Raw genomic sequence first — 17,853 nt, 5'->3', positions numbered from 1 at the left:
TCTTGCCCTAGCTGTTGAAAGTGCCCAGTAGTGGCACCTTGCTCTGTGGAAAACTCTGTGATCAAAACCAGGGTGAGCTGTGGGTCTATGATTTCTTTAAATTGAAATTAGACAAAACTCAAAAAGCCATAAGTGCTACAACTTCCAGAGGTTTTGATGAGGTATGCAAACCCTTAATCTGAATCAGCTTTAAACCTGAGTTTAACTTCATATTCAGTGGAAACTGGAATCCTATAAATTTGCATATATCTAAAAATCTTAGGGGCATCTAGTCTTTAATTTTTTATTGAGACAGTGTAATTGTTAAGAGTCAACCATAAAACTTTTACCCAGGCATAGACTTCCATTAGATTTGTATGTACTAATGTTTAGTACATTGATTAGAGCCGAGTTAGAGGTAAATATAAATGCAGATTGGTTTGAAGTTTGTGGAGTTTCTCATATGCAACTGAACTGAATTTAGATTTCATAGTAAAAAAAAGAGAGTTTGTATAGCTGCAAAAATTTTCATATGTTCTTACATACTGGTTTTTCTTAAACCATTTCTGCTGGAGACAGAGGGATGGACAGGGGTCATTCTGTTTCCAGGCTCTGTTTCTGTTGCAGATGGCACCTGTGTGAGTGAGTGTGGAGATGGCTTCTTTGCTGATGGCATCTCTAGAGAATGTGAGCCTTGCCACAGGAGCTGTGCAACCTGTGCTGGGCACAGTTACAAGGATTGTACTGGGTGCAAAAACAGTTTCCAGCTGTCTCATGGGCAGTGCCTGAACCCAAGAAATTCTCTGCCAGGTGGGAAGTTCTGGAGGGGTAAGTTGAAACAGGTCTTGTAATCTTCTTTGTTTCTCTGAAGACTACTAATTTAAAATTTAGAAAGAGTACAGCAAGAACTTGCAGATTGCTTGAAACTGGACTTTTGTCATTTTAAGAGTATACTGACCAAACCCATTAGTTCCACAAACTGAAATTCATTCTCCTGCAAATAGTAGAACATGTCCATACAATGTAGGTGTCTTATCTGAATAAATATTAAAAATATAATTAAGAAAAAAATTAAAATATAAAAGATGTGTAAGAGATTCAGGTATTGGGAGTTAAAAAACTCTGGGTGCATTGTAGAATAGGTTTTAGCTTTGTGGCTGTTTTTTCCCTCCAGAGAAGTCAATATAAGTTGGAAGAAATAGAAAATAATATTGTGTGCGATTATTTGTGTGTGTAATGTGAAAAAAAAAATCTATCCTCTCTCTTTTTTCCTTTCTCTATATAGATCTGCAATGCTTTCTGAGAGACCAAATATGAGCTGTAGGGCTACATTCTGACATTCTGGTCCTACACTGGCCGTTCCACAGCTTTGACAAAGTAATTACTTTTTTCTTGGTGGTCTCATCCATAGGATGAGGGAAGCAATTCTCTGTTCCAAAAAAGCTCCCAAAAATCCAAAAGGTATTTGGAACAAAAATGCCTTTATTTAGAGATGTTCAGAGGACCACTGTAATAATTTTAAAAATTATTTTCCTTCCTATCTATCTTCAAATGCAACCTAGTACTGTCACAAATTTCTTATTTAAAAAGTTTTAAATGAAGAGGTCGTATTTAGACTATTTGTTATTCCCATTATGTCAATATATAAAGAAAAATTGAATCTTAATGTTACAAAATAAAACTGTGCCACTGGAAAAAAGGGGACTTTCAAATTGTATAATGGAACAGTAGAAGAATCTATTATAAAGTTTAAGGATTTACAACACTAAGAGTCTTTAAGAACACATGGAACATATCTGACATGGTTGTTTGCTGAATGGAGCAAAAGACCAGATTACTAGCTGTATTCTTGACTCAAGTAAGCATGTTCTTCTGGTTCCTATGTTTTCACTTGAATCAAACACATCCAAGGATGACAACCCTTAGATCAATATGATCTTGTATTAGAAACTAAAATACCATAATTAATACTTTCAGAAAAAGTTTTGTCTGTTTCAATTATTTGCCTATGGAGAAATTACGTATTATAGATTTTAGGAATAACCTTTCTTCAGTTCAAAAAAATATCAGAGAGACATAAAAATAAGAATATTAATAGAAAGTTGGTCTCCTACTTGCATTTTCTTGCATTTAATCCACAGAAGCAAGTTTGGGGGTTTTTTCAACTTAAGACTACATGTACATCAGTGCCATGAAAAGACCACATCCATAGTCTGGTCTATTTATTGATTATCTCTTTCTCACACTGTTGAACATGGTGACTTCTTGTCAACTTTTTTCATTTGAGCAGACATCTGATGCAGTTCTACATAAATGAACATTCCTGTCCTGTGAAACTTCTTTCTCTCAGTCTTGCATATCATTCACTTTTCCTTCCAGTAGCAAAAATACATCTGTCTCAGGGACATTTCGGACTGAAAGATATGTCTCACTCAGAGCTGTTCTGGCTTGGATGTCAATGACTGCTCCAAAGACACAGGATTCCTGCTGCAGCTGGTGATGGGACCCCAGGGAACATGGCTGGTGGCTGTACAGCTCCTCTTGGACAGCCCTGCAAGGATTCCTTCAGTGTGGCAGCTGCTGTACCATGTAACTTCTGGGAAAGTGATGTGAAGCTGGGGATGTCCTGAGCCTTTTTCCCCAGGCTTCCACACAGAAATAATCTTTGAGTCAAAACATAATGAAGTTGTCACTGTGTTTATTGAGGTTACATCCTTTAGTAACTACATTTATTGACATTTTCTGAAGCTTCCTATTCAGAGACTGTAGTCTCATACAGTTCACATAAAAATAATTGTCATTGTTTAAAAACAATGCAACCTGAATTGTTGATTTTTGTTTCGAATATCACTCACTCATTTATTTTGATGATTTCATTCAAGGAGCAGATGTCAGCTGAATCCAGACTTCCAACTGTACTGTCTATACTGGAAATTCTTGTTGCATGCCAAAGGTCTTTAACAAAAAACATAGGATGCAGGAAGGAAGAGAGAAAATACATTTAGCTCTAGCAGTGCATTACACTGCTAAGGTTGCTCCTGGTTAGAGACTGCAGTGCATTTCACACCCTTATAACATTTTAATATACATCGATCATTTTTAAAGTGAAAAAAGAAAGCAAACTAAACAACAAAACCATTCTGTATTTCACAATTTGTCACAATCCTTTTCTTTCTCATCCTTTTCTTCTTATCTAAATCTTCCTGAAAAGCGATAACATTTAGGGAATGCAGTCACTATCATTGCCCACACAATTCTGTAGGATTAGTACAAGAATGGATAAAACCTATCTCTGCTCCTTGAAATTTATTATCAGTGAGTATTCTGGCTCTCATACCTGTACAGAAAACATCCCTGGGTGAAGAACAAATGGTCCCTCTCCAGCTTATTTTAAGCATATCTGTAAGTCCTCCTTCTTTTCCATTGTGTATTTCAAAGATATACCTAATATATACAGATACACGGAGAAAATAATTTTTCTTTCATACTTGAGGGCAAAACCAAAGCATCCTTCCAAGTCTTTCACCATCCACTCCGGACAAATGTATCTGGGAATCTTTTATCCCACTTTACCTTTTTTTTGGTATGGTGGTTTTTTAGGTTTTTTATGTACTCTTTGATTTTATCCACAGTTACTTTTTCTCACCAAAATACAAGGACCTCCACCTCATCTGTTTTCAAACTCATTTTCTAAGGGTAGCTTGTCATGCAGCATGACAGGCATGATTCAAGTAGCTTGTCCAAGCTGTAGGGGTTATTAGAATAGTTTCATGATTTTCACCAGCCCTACATGAGCAAGGTTGTGGCTGATATTTGGGTTTTGACTTGCATCTTCTCTGTTCGTCAATATAAGCTTCTTACAGTGCATCTTCCTCAGTATCCTCAACATATTTACCTTACTGCAGCACCATGGTAGAGCTGCCTCTGATCTTCAATGGCCTGAATTAAAAAATCTGATTTAAACATACAGGCCAGATGATTTCTAGTCCTACTAATTTGGGGAATTGAGCTGGGTCTGGGGAGGCTGGGATTAAATAAACAACCTGCCACGGGAGTGAAGGAAGGAGAACACCAAATGCATCCCCAGTACATGGCCTGCTCCAGGCTTGCAGGAAGACAACTCAAGACAAAACTTCCTCATCTAATAGTTTACATCAGCTTTTACGATGTTACTCTTCCATTTACTCTTTTTCTTTTGAAATTTACTAATTCAGAGTTGAGATATTAGATCTTGAATTGTACTACAAACAATGAAACAATTTCTCTTTGGCTCTTCCACCCACATGAATTCAGTGGGTTCCACTGTGGGTTTAGTGAGTATGTTGACATACCATGGGAACAATGTGACTCTTGGGAAACGTTTTGCTGGTTACAAGGCTAACATAGTTTAAAGGGCAGTACATCACAACCTTCCATGGAGAAAACAACTCAGGGTCTGACTTTCTTTGCAAATTGAGAGACTAGTCCATTTAGGTTAGAATTAAAACCATTGTGAACGTGGAATACACTTCTATTTTCTATCATGTTCAAGGTTTCACTTCCATTTTTTTTATGCAAGGATAAATTATAGACCATCCCACAGATTTTTATGAGCAAACACTTCAGCATCTAAAACACTCTATTAAAAAATCTATTTAAATTTCTATTTACTTTGCTGGTATATTCTGCTGAATCCCTGAAAGGTCATATTCAGGTCTGAAATAATGCAACATCATTATATCTGTTACTCAGGCTTTTAAAAAGACAGTGCAAGCCAAGAAAAGGAGAAAGGGAAAAAACCCAACAACTGAGCTCTAGGTTTCTAGAATGAAATATCTATATTTTCTCTCATGTACCAGATGATCACTTTGGAAGCCAGGAAACACACTGGTGTAAACTTAATTTACCAAGGGAGTACATGGCCCCTTTTAACTGGATTAGATATTTTGCAAATTATGACAGGGTCTTGTTTTGCCATGTCACTAAAAGCCTGCACCCTTAAAAACAGTCATTCCTTGGTTTAATATGCTACATTGTAATGAAAATTAAAAATGGGAAAAAATAGGTATAGAATGAGATCAATTTCTAATGATGGAATGTGTGTTTCTTTACATGCAGATAAATAGCAGCAGTTTACTGTTATGTACCATCCCCAATAATAGGAGCAACCTCTCACAGGCACCACTAATCAATTGTATTTTCCTTTCCTAAATAAAAAGCAAAATAAAATCAGTAAAAATGTACTGGTTGTGAGAAAACAATAATTAAGGTTATAAAAGGACCTTAATGCAGCTCTGCATATATACATATAAAGGTTTCAGAATATGGGAAGGAAAAAAAAAGCAATGGGCTGTGCAGAATACAGGAGAGAAATCAGAAGTAGGAGGGAACGGGTTACGGTCTTTAAAACATGAGAATGTTTTGCCATTTAAAATGCAGAATTACAACTTCATGGGAAGAGGTAGAAGGCCCTTTTAATCATCATCCAAATGTGAAATTTCAAGTTGCTAGAAGCAAGCAAAAATGATCCATTATCAAATATGCTCTTATGCATGACAACTTCATATTCTGGTTATTTGTTTGTATGTTTTATTTATACCAATAAATTCTGGTATTTATTTGTAAAATAATGTAGTTATTACAAGACAACTAAATTGATAACTAATGGTTATTAAAGAGTGTCATTTACTTCCCAGCACTCCTATAATTTCTTTAAATTTACAGTTCATGTGAGTCTTCACAATGGGAGAAGTCGAGCATTTTATTATGGATGTTTATAATTTTCAATATATTTTACTATATTTATATAATTGCTATTACTTAATGGAGACATGTAAACTGTTTCAGTTTTTTTATTTATGGTTGTATTAGTTTTGCAAGAACAGTGCCATGCAAAGAATAAAATCTAACAAACTAAGCCACATTTCAACTGGATCACATTCAAACCATGTATTACTACACAGCATAAAAGCTAGACAGGTCACCTTCTAAAAGGGATACCATACCAGTAAGAAACAGTACTTCATTCTCTTCTGCATCCCTCACTAGAGTAATTGTACTACGGTCCAGTAACAAAATATATTGTAAATATACAAATCCTTTCAGAAAATAATATCTAGGAGTTACAAATATTGCAAATGTACACAGAGATCTATTTTGATAGCAACTAAAAATACAAGGTTTAAAATCCCCTCTTTACTCATAGAAAAGCAAGAATACATAAGATTTAAATAGAAGGAAATAAAACATCTTTTGCTGGTTTGAACACTTCCTGATTGCACTACCTGGCCTAATGATCCATTTTCTAAAAGAACAGGCAGAGAGAGTAAGGTGGACATCACAAAGGAAATGAGAAACTAGAAAGAATTCTTATAACACCATTGTGGTTCTGAATGAAATTAAGGAGGGATTATTCAAATGCTTTTGTATGTCAAGGCATACTTCTTTATATATGGCCATATCTCTGCTCTTATGCCTTGGCTTTGTAGAGGGTTTCAGCTTTTTTTTTTTTTTAAATAAACTTCACATTGTCCTGAAGAAGTGGTGACCATGTGAAAAGGACCATACTTGTTTTCATGGTTTTCACCCTAAATATTTTTGAGGATTTATTTAATTTTTCTCTGATAGCAGATTGAAAAAAAGTGTTGAGAGTTCAAAGAAACATGACTGAAGCAAAAAAAAAAAAAAAAAAAAGGAAATATGGGGACATTGTGTCATTGTGTTAATTTGAAATAAAATTTCATTCCTTTTTTCCTTAATTAATTTTGGGGTCACATCTTACAGTGGTGTTTCAAGAAAATCTACCATTGTCTCACTCATGATGCATGACCCCAAATGAGAAAAGAGAATAAGGAAAAAATATTTCACAGTCTTTCTGCACACTTCCAGTTTTATAATCCCTTTAATAGAATGAATGGACAAGAGCACTGTGGCAGCTTCAAAGCTGCAGTAAAATTTAGCTCAAGAAATAATGAGATTCAGTTTTTCAGATTCTATAAAAGAATAACAGAGACTTAGCTGGGCCAAAGATGTTACTCATTCTGTGAAAAACACAAGAATAAAGATGGTCTTGACTCAGATTCTGACCCAAGTTTCAATAAAGGCCTTTTGCTTTTGAAAATAAGAAAAATGGATGTTGAATTTTTTTAAAAATAATATAACTTTAAGGATAAAAACAACTCAGTAGGTCTCCAAAGATCATTCATTTTGTTGAACGCTCAGGTCTTTTCTTTCCTCAGGAAAGGAAAATATAACCCAACAGCTTCAACCCAGTAATTTTCAACCTTTCCATTTGCAATCAGTCCAAAGACTGAGGAAGTACATGTTGCACAACCAGCTCTTCAGCTGTATGAGGTTATTCTTTGGAAGGATCTTACATTTAAAGTGAAGGAAATTTACATTTAAGAAGTTCATATTATTCTAAATGTGTGCTTTATTTCAGGTTTTTTTGCCAAATGAAAACCAGTCAAGAAAGACTCATTTTACCTATGCAGAATTTTTTTAAATAATTTTTACAAATTTCTTCTGTCAATATTTAAATTGGGAAATTCTAATTCTTATATTTGACTGGAAGTTAAATGTTGTTTCTGCTGTCTGCAGAAGCCTAATTGCTTGTGTACATTCCCCTCTGGTGGCAACTAGTAACTATTACAAAAAAGAGGACATAGTGCAAAAGGGAAAGAGAAATAAAAAGAAATACAAACTAGTTCACAAAAAAAAAAGAAATCTTTATTTTGCATTGTAAGGCTTAAAACATTTAGAAAGAATGAGCTCCCTTAAATATTCTTCAGCAGTAGTTAACAACTTATCTGCTTAACTTCACCTGATCTTCACTCAAAAACAACAAAAGAGAGAAGCTCTGTAAAAATAAAGTTAGGATAATAGAAAACCTTATAACAGCCAACTTTTCTGGAGTATTTCTTGTATTCTTACAGTCAACATTAATGACACTTCTTAATATTTTGTTAAATTCTGATGAGTAATGAAAAACATGAAGCTAAGGAGTAGTGTCTCCAAAAAACTCTTTGACAGCTAATCTCAAAAAAGTAAGCAATTATCTATTTGAGGATTATTTGCATAAGAGAAGTAAAAATGCTTAAAAATAGATATTCAGCACGGGAAAAAGAGCTGTAGAAATTATGTCAGCATGAGTCACTCTTACTGTGGGAAGATTTGCAGGACCCTTAGTGTTTGATTTGTCTGTCAGCATCCCAGGAAGGCGAGACCCTTGTGCACTCTGCCAGTGTCCCACTGGGGGACCTTCATTGACCAGTCCTGCTGGGTGGGAGGGTGGTTCCACTGACTCAGTCAGGGAAACCAGCAGTGTAAGGAAGACCTCTCAGCAGATCTTCCTCTTTTGGACTGTGTTACCCACTGCCAGCCACTGCTAGTGCCCATGAAGAACACACACCAACAGTTTATGGAGTAACACTATTCGTGCAAAATTGTGACAGCTTAAGGTTCAAAGGCTGTTGGTGATAGTGCCTGACTGAAAAAAATGTATTCAAAGTAGTCCACAGACAAGCTGTAATCCCCACTAAAATGTTCTGCCAGCAGAGAACAGGATTCTTGCCCAACAGGCATCACTGTGGGGGAGAAGACAGGTTCAGCCCCTTGGCTGATCCCAGCAGTTATGATGGACTCTTCCCTACCTTTTCCCCCATTCTCAACCTACTTTTGTACTATTCCTCTGTGTTTAGGTGTAGCTTGACTCTAGTCATGCATACTTTTGTTACTGATTGGTGTAAAGTTCTTTTTTTTGCTTTCAAAGATACAGCTGTATCTGGAGAAATTTTATATTGCGCCAGTTGCAAGGAAGAGTAACAACACAACAGGCTTTCATTATCCTGTAGAAGCAGTACTCACAAGTAGTCCTGGTAAAGAGTGACTAACCAGGTCCTTACTGAATGACCTACTGTTAAACACCCGGGTTGTGATTGGCTGCAATCGTTACATTAAGACTCTTTTTTTACTTTAATGAGTTTTTGAGGCTTCTCAGCTAATGGTAGTGTTAGATGTGGTTGTTACATTCTGTTATAGACCAATCCCAGTCTCGCTGAATATGGACCTAACTTCTCTCATTCGTATCTTTATTATTATTCTTTCTTCTTCCCCTGTGGTATGGTACACATATACACACTTTGTATATGGGTACCATATGTACACACACTGTGGTACACTTTTCATCTGCTTAGTATAATGCCCATCATTTCTCCTTATGGAAAAGGGCTTTATTTAAGTTTTGTGCTCTCTTCCCTTGTCTTTATACTTGAAGCATTTGCTTCCATGGTTTTCATTCAAAATTTCAGTATTCTAAACAATCTTACCATAACAGGCAGAACAAAAGAATTTTGTGATATGCTGCATTTGGTTAATCATTACTGTCATCAATCAACTTACAAAAATCATACATATTTAACTGGCAGGATGAGCTGGGTATGCTAAATGAGATGCACAGCTCAACCTGCAAGTAACTTTTGGTTTTGTCTTTATTTTCTATTTTCAGCAAAATCACGAAGCTTCTGTGTGTTGTCTGTTTGTCCATAATTATTTTTTCATTAGACCTACATTTAGCCATTGTTGTAATTTGCTGGTATCAAAATACAGAGCTGTATGCTGGGTATATGGTCACATTGCACGGCAGAGTTTTTTCTGTTAGGTATGATGCTCCAATGTCCTTGTCATTTTTTAGCTGATGGTTCTGCAAAGAGTAATCAAAATTTGCTTTTCCACAGTCATAAGAACTCCACTTGACACTCATTGGGCCCCCTTTTGGAGGGAAACAGCAGGCAGAAGTAAGTTTGGGGAGAACTATTTAATGGGCGTTATTTTCAAACGTTGATAAGTAAGAGAGATAGGCAATCACCAACTGTATGAATTTTAATTTGGGCAAGTGCTGGATTCAGCACCGTGGGACAGTGCAACCCCAGCTTCTTAAACAGACTAAAGAACAAGAGGCTGAAGAGAAGTGCTGTGGAAAGGGACCTGGGTGCTCTGATCGATGGCAAGCTGAATGTGAGTGAACAGTGAGCCCTGGCAGCCAGGAGGGCCAAGTGTGTGCTGGGATGCTTTAAGCACAGCACTGACAACTGGTCAAGAAGGGGATTGTCCCGCTCTTCCCCACACTGATGCAGACTCAGTTTGAGGACTGTGTGCAGATTTGGGCACCACAATATGAAAAAGACAATAACTATTAGAGAACATGCAAAGGTGGGCCATGAGGATGGTGAAGGGTCTGGAAGGAAAGCTTTACAGGAAGAGACTGAGTTCATCTGGGTTTGCTCAGCTTAAAGTAGAGGAGACTTCATTGTGGTTTTCATATTCTCACAAGGAAAAGTGGAGCAGCAGGTATGGAACTCTTCTGTCTTGTGACCAGTGACAGGACACAAGAAAAAGGCATGAAGCTTAGTCAGGGTGGGTTTACACTGGACACCAGGAAATATTTTTTACCCAGAGGGCGACTGAGTATTGGAACATGCTCTCCAGGGAAATGGACACAGCACCAAGTCTGACAAAGTTCAAGAAACATTTGAAAAACACTCTCAGCAGATGGGGTGTCCTGCACAGGGCCAGGAGTTGGATATTGATGATTCTGATGGTCCCTTCCAAAGCAACATATTCTGTGCTTCTGTCTCCTTCTGACTCAGAACTTTCAGGTTACAGGGTAATGGTGGTCTACAACAATTTCGTTCAAAATGTCCAAGAAGTACATCATTAAACCAAGTCCCCAAATGTACATACTTTCTAGATCTTTCTATTTGCAATCTATTAGTATAACATATCCATATTTGGGTTTGGAGCACTACATTGAAATTAAGATTATTGGGATAATTATTAACAATATTACTATTATTATTCTCATTTGTGATGAGCAGTCCAGAACAATGCCATAGTGAACATGAGTAAAACATTCATATTTTCCTTTAATACAACCCGTAACTTATCATTTAGAAGAGAGGAGTCAATTATTAAGTTTTTCAACTTTGTGAACTCCAAAAATTCACAAAGGTGCATTTTCAAAACACTTTAGGAAAATCCATACAAAGTGTCCCTTCTAAAGGGAGGAGAAATTAAGAAAACCAGATGGTAAAAAAAAAGAACTTTTTTCCCTTTCATCCCAGATGGAAATACAAAATTGCTGTCCTGTGACTCTTCGTGTATGACCTGTGAGAAATCTGCTGATGTGTGTACTTCATGTCCAGAAGGTAACATTTCAGCTTCCTTGGATAAGTTTGCAAGTGACTATAGTATTTCATATCCTACATGCTTCCAGAGAAAGTTTTTGTCAGTGGTCACTACAAAGTCCCTTAACAGCTTAAGAGGCAATCAGCCAATGAACAATTGAATTCAGGCAACAGGGCATGCCCTTAGCAATATGGGTCAAAATATTGTTGGTATTCCTTTCTTTCCTTTCAATTAAAATTTGTCAGATATCATGCAGGAATTACTGAATAGGGATTTCTTCAGTGAGACATCCTAGATAATCCTGATGATTCCTTCTGTCAATGTCAGTGAGGTCTGAGCAAAATATTTTGGGAAATATCTTAAGAAAGCATGTTTTATTCAAGCTTTTAAGAATCAAAGTTGAATTTTGAGAAGTTGAAAGCTTTTTTTGTAGCCATCCAAGGCAGAAATCTTTTAAATGTATGTCTAATTGATGTCTTTACCCCCCTGGGTTGCTCTTCTGCCAGGAAAATTTCTTATCCCTGATACCTGTGTTTCTCTGTGCCCTCCAAAATATTTTGGCAACATTGTAAGTGGAAAGTGTGAGAAGTGCGGGCATGACTGTGAGGTGTGCTCTGACCAGTGGCACTGTCAGAAGTGTCAGGATGAACAGAACCAGCTGCTCTTCCTCTACAAAGGCAGGTGTTTACAGGAGTGCCCTGAGTAAGTAACCCCTCTTATATTATCCCTGATTTTTTCTCTGTGTTCTCTTTAAAGTTCAGATCCATTATTAAACTTTCAAGGAAGAACTTTATGTAACACATGCTACCAGAAATTAAGGTAAATGTCATTTTCAGACTGCCTGAATAAACAGTATTTTCTTTTGATTAGAGAAAAAGTAAAAAAATCAAAAGTGAAGGTAAGACATTAAATCCTATGAAAGATGGAACAGCTCTCAAAGACTTTAATAGGAACATGGTACTTCATGGCAAATGATAATAAAAGTTGTAGACATCCTCCAGTTTGTTCCTTTCTCCAAGTATTACAGAGCAGAGATACAAACTCAGACAGTGAACATATTAGAGTCCTGATATGTAAATACAGTGCTTAATGATGTGTTTCTCTCTTTGGTGCATATTTATTTTTATATATTTTTAATGTGTAAAATTTAAAAATATTCCCACTTGACTGCGATGGATATTAGATCAGGCACATGAGAAGTTCAGGTACTCTTTTTTCTTTTTTTTTTTTAATCAGCATTCATCTTATATATATATATATATATATATATATAAAACTAATGCTATGCAGAAAAAAAAAAGTCTTGCTTGGTTAACCCTTTTTCTTCAAAAAATTGTGAAGCTCCCACTTTTCCTGCAGTCTCCTCCACTGCCTTCCTGGTAATTTTGTTGAATAAGTCAATGAGGGCCAGTGGAACAGGTTTTCTTCATGAAAAGTCACAGTGAATGCAAGATAATTGCAATGAAGCCAACTCTAGTTCAGAAGCAATTTTTAATATTAGAAACCAAGGCATACAACCATTAATTGTGTTTTGACATCAATATGTCTCTTGTCAGTACTAGTTTCCCAGTTATCCCACCTAGAGTCAGCATAACAAAATTAAAACTTTATATACCAGTAGTCATTTCAGTTTATCCCCCTTTTTTTTCCCTGATTCAAGACTGTAAATAATAGCTTCCCAGCAATGAGCAAAATTCACAGGGTTTAAACTCCAGTTTCAGACTCTGAGGTAAAGTTCTTGAGACACAACTACTCTCCACTAGAGCAAAAATGAGACTATTTATTAAGGGAGTTGGCTTGGGTTTGGGGACATGTTTTTAAGGGATAAAAAAGGGACAAAAAGATTTTACTTACTGCACAATTTATTTCTGACAGAGGAATTTTGAAAGACTGGGCTAACCAGGTACTCAACATTGGAACAAGAAAAGAGGACAGGACTGTGAGAGGTAGTTACAGGACCTTAAAAAAAAGTTGGAGGATAAAAAATATGGGAATAGGTGGCAGGCATGGCTCCTCCTATCTTTTCTCTAACCTTGCTTCTAATGCATCTCCCCAGACTTTCTTTGGAAAAATCATGTCAAAGAACAGAAGGAGAAGCATCCTTCTCTGAAGAGTAACAAATTTGTTAATATAAAGTATATATTGTGGAAATACTTTCTGTCTCAACTTCTTATTTAGTTTTCATCAATGGCTCTGTGGATTAGCAACCATCTCAAAATGTCGACTTACCCATCTTTTAACCTTGCAACAATTTGATTCTGAGAGTGTAGACAGATTGAATTCAACATCTCTTCTACGCATCTTTACCTGAAGCAGGGACACAAATTTTTTTCTGTATTTATGACTAGTACTCCCAGCAGTGGCTCTCCATATTTGCTCTCACACCACAGATACCAGCAAAATGTACTCCCTCTTTGCCGTCTCTAGCCTGCTGTCACTAAGGCAAGGTGTCATGTCAATATCCTGCTTTTTGTTATTTTCAATCCCTGCCCTCATTTTTCCTACCTTTCAAATTTCCAGAGTTGTCTCTTCTCTTTCTCCTCTCTAAAGCCACCGAGGTTACCCTTCTCTTTCTTTCCTTGATATCAGTATTGCAGGTCAGCTGCACAAGACTAGAGACTGCATGTTTTCCCAAATGTTATATATCTTTCTATCCCATGTAAGAGGGAAATAAAGACATAAATTTCAACATCACTTAGACAGCAGGTACAAGAAGAAAGGAAAGCCTTCACATAGCACTAAACATATATATTTTCTGCTTTCAGACACAGGGGAAGTTAAGTGGAAGATGGGAAAAAAAATTGTGTTAGAAACCTGTTCAATCTAGTGAAGTGTATGTGCTGTGAGAGTCTCATTTAGAGTTGTAATTCTCATAGCCTGGGGTGACCAACAGTTTGCTTTATGTTTTTTTCATTCCATAGGGGATATTTTAATGATTCTGAGACTTGCAAGGAATGCAGTGGATCCTGTAAGACATGCATGGGAAGTGCCACCCACTGCCTGTCCTGTAAAAGTCCTTTGCTTCTGGAGCACTGGGAATGTAAATCTGCTTGTTCAGAGAAGCATTTTGCCTCTGAAGGAATCTGCAAACATTGCCCTGAAATGTGTCAGGAATGTATTCACAATGAAATATGCACAGGTAATAATCTCTCATTGGCGTTATCATAAAGCAGAGCAATAGGGCTCAGGAGCTCAGTCCCTGAGTAGGGACTGGGTGCCCGAGGCTGGCTCGCTCATGCCAACGCCGCGGGGCTACCATCTAGCAAGCATGGTGATTATCAGCTCTATAGCGATTGTAAGCTCTTAGGGTTTCAGTTTTGCTTGCTAGGTAGTGGTGCCCCGGGCTTGAGGCTGCAGCAGACGGAGAGAGAGGAGAAGGAGAAGGCGCAGGCTGTTCCACGGAGATGGCTTTATTTGGGGAGGTCCGTGAAGGGTCTCTGCTCTTCTTCTTTCTCCCCTAATGGGGTACAGTATGCTTCTTTTATAGGGTTGGAAAGGATCCAAGCTTGACCAATGGTAAGGGGTTAACATGACATTGCCTTAGAGGGTTACAGAGATAGGTTAGGGGTGGAGGACAGGGAAACAGGAATTTTCTTTTGCTGTTTCAGCATTCCTATTGTTCATATTCTCCATGGTGCTTTTCCTAAATCTATGGGGTTTACTACACACAGGTATTACAAAGAACTGCTGTTGTGTAGAATAAAATCCACCTGGATCTGTCTGAATAGAGACTGGCAGAAAACCAAATGCGAATTCAGTAATGCGCAAAAAAAAAAAAAAAAAAGTGATGTGCGTATCATTGTTAATCTCTAGAATAGATTATGATGAGACTAAATGTACAGTAATGATCTGTAAAGATTTCACATTGCTTTGCCTGGTCCTGTGGTTCTTCAGAGACTCCTGCTAGTTTGATTTTATTTTTGATCTAATGTTAAAAACTTGGATATGTGCACCAATGTGAAATACAGAATGTTTCTTTCCTAGCATAGTTGAACTTCACACCTCTTAACCATTTTTGCAAATGACCACTCCTGTTAGAGAAAGAAACCCCTGGAAAGAAAGGTATTAGAAAAGTCTTTGGTACTCAGATGAGGCTAACTGCAACCCCCCCTCCAAAATTCCCCCTCACCCCACCCCCCCCCAAAATATTAAGGATGGTTAATATTGAGCAAGCTATTCTAGAAACATAAACATGGATGAAATAAAAAACCAACAATCAACAAACCAAACCATAAACAAACATGTTAAACCCAATACTCGCAATAAAAAAGCAACTTATTCACAGCTCTAGGCAAAGACAACCCTTTAGGTCAATACACTCTAGGTAAACCCATATTTCAATAATAAACTAAACAAAACTTCATATATGTACATTCGTGATTTTGCAGGAAGTTCATAATGCGGAAAAATGTCAGAAAAAGGCCATCTACATATTAGTGTGAAATGGTTTGGTTAATATCACCAAAGCTAAGCAAATGACTTTTTTCAGAGTTTCTTGCTGTAACGCAGAAGATACCATTTGAGGGTTGGGCCAATATAGGTCTTTTGGAGGAGAAAGATTTGAAAAAGGAAGTCCTACCTTCTCAAGGTGTTCTGATGACTTCTGTCATGACATACAATCCAGAATGTAATGTTTCCTAGGACCTACCTTCTCTTGCACTTAGGTCAGCATTTGCTGCCCACTTGCTTACCGATGTTCTGCTGTCCCCTGCAGAGTGTATGGATGAGTTTTTTCTGCACGACGGGAAGTGTGTACGGGAATGCCCTTCACACTTCTACCCTGAAGACAAGCACTGCTTTCCCTGCCATGCCGACTGCAAGGACTGCAACGGGCCAGATTCTGATGACTGCACAGCATGCACTTTCAACATATTTGTCCTCTACAATGGCATGTGTTTTAAAGAGTGCCCTGAGGGGAGTTACTATGAAGAAGCCACCAAAGACTGCCAAGGTTGGCAAATGTTGTTTTCCCCAGAAGAGTACTGAGATACAAGTGGGTCTATTTAAGGGTCATCCCCTAAGGGCCTGCATGTGACAGCTAATGTTGTTACCAGTGTCTAGGAGTTGAAGAGGACAGCTAAGGCAGAAAAAGAATCTGGCTTATTGTAGAATAGCAAAATTTGAAGAAAGCGGAGAGGGAGGTAGTCAGGATACTTATGTTTATTATTCAAGGCAACCATTGTGGTAAAATGCTGAGAATGGCTACAGAATCGCTGAGAATTGCTGGAGACGCTATTCACTGTTGCAGTGAAAAGCTGTGTTGATGCAAAAGCAAACCTAAGGAACTCCTTGCATAAGATTGAAAATTACTTCCCACAGGCTTTCATCCTGAGATTACAGCTGTTCCTTCAAAAATTAAAGCTGTAATAACACTCTGAGACAAATTCAGAAAAGGTGAAATTCCTACTGTTTGTCCTTTTCAGCATGCAACAGGACATGCCAGACTTGTTCTTCTTCCACCACCTGCCTAACTTGCAGAAATGGGTGGATATTGAACCATGATGGGCACTGTATGTTATCTGGATACTGTCCTCCCACTGAGTACTACCTTGAGGAGACTCAGACCTGCAAATCTTGCCACAAGAAATGCTTCCACTGCTCAGGACCTACTGAACACCAGTGTCTTAGCTGTGTAAATAACCAGTATCTTCTCAGTAAGTATCTCTCTACTGCCTCTAGATTTCATTCTACACAGAAAGCATGGAATAGACAAGTTTTTGTCATATTTGCAAAGAATTTGGGCTGCATCAACCAATCTAAATACTGTAAGGAGGACAGGACAAGTCGTTAAATTGTGCAGAGATAATTTCTTCAGCAGGGCTATGTGGAAACTTTGTGAGGAAGGGCTTGCCAGGGCTCACAGGACTAATGCAGGATTTCTAAATAGCAACAAACACCACCACTGAACAAAACGTGGATGTTTCACTTAGTTGGTATGTACTATTCTATTGTTTCCTACAAAGACTTTAAAAGAGAGCTATGCTTAGGTTTGTTGTTGTTGTTGCTGCTGTTAATGTATCTATAAAATGTGCACATTTTCATGTTGGCCTCTTTAATCCCTGCAGCAATCTGATGAGCAAAGGAATACTTAAACAACTCTTAAAAGGGATCACTAAGACAGCATCTAATGGGTGGCTAAGGTGCAAAATTTCTTTCCTAACTTGGGAGCAGAGAGTAGGTTTAAGACTATACAGTCTCAGAAACAAACAGGAAAAAAATTATAAAATCCCCATAATAAAACATTTCTTCTCTACATATTCTTCTAAAAGCAAACAAAAATTTTAGAAAATCATTGGGAGAAAAAAATATTAAATAATTCTTCATGCAGGAAAGAGCTAAAAACTAGTGTAAATTAAAAGTGAATCTAAGCTTTTTTAGTCTAATTCTAAAGCATTATTTTACATTCCTGTATTTCTGAGACCTTGCATCAGACTTACCTTTTTTATCAACACACTCAGCTGTTTTGCACCATTACAAATGGTAAAGTTGATGGACAAATGCAGATAAAGATATTGGAACTGCGAATAAAATGAAAAAACCCTGAACCTGAAAGTTCCTTTGCCCAATTGCAACCCAAGCAGCAAAATTATCAAGACAAATATGTAACAAGCACAAGCAGCTTGTAATCTACTACTTTATTAGGTTTATGCACTTGCAGCTAATTCCAAAACTACTAACTTCTCATTCAGGATTCCTACTACGACTGAAAAA

The 17,853-nt window shown here is 37.3% G+C and overlaps 1 protein-coding gene across 1 annotated transcript in view; it reads left to right on the top strand.

Moving 5' to 3' along the window:
* Positions 1–17,853, top strand: part of PCSK5 (proprotein convertase subtilisin/kexin type 5) — a 229,819-nt gene that overhangs the window by 205,545 nt on the left and 6,421 nt on the right. The window contains exons 27-32 of the mRNA XM_071448591.1: positions 607–807; positions 11,079–11,162; positions 11,649–11,844; positions 14,064–14,281; positions 15,857–16,093; positions 16,566–16,796. Coding sequence (XP_071304692.1) covers positions 607–807; positions 11,079–11,162; positions 11,649–11,844; positions 14,064–14,281; positions 15,857–16,093; positions 16,566–16,796 — 1,167 coding nt within the window. The remainder of the gene's footprint in view (positions 1–606; positions 808–11,078; positions 11,163–11,648; positions 11,845–14,063; positions 14,282–15,856; positions 16,094–16,565; positions 16,797–17,853) is intronic.

This window comes from Agelaius tricolor, unplaced genomic scaffold (assembly GCF_023055355.1).
Source record: "Agelaius tricolor isolate 1412-34295 unplaced genomic scaffold, bAgeTri1.0.p SCAF_27, whole genome shotgun sequence".
Lineage (NCBI taxonomy): Eukaryota > Metazoa > Chordata > Aves > Passeriformes > Icteridae > Agelaius > Agelaius tricolor.
The sequence above is the reverse complement of the archived record's forward strand: the minus strand, read 5'-3'. Positions and strand labels throughout refer to the sequence as shown.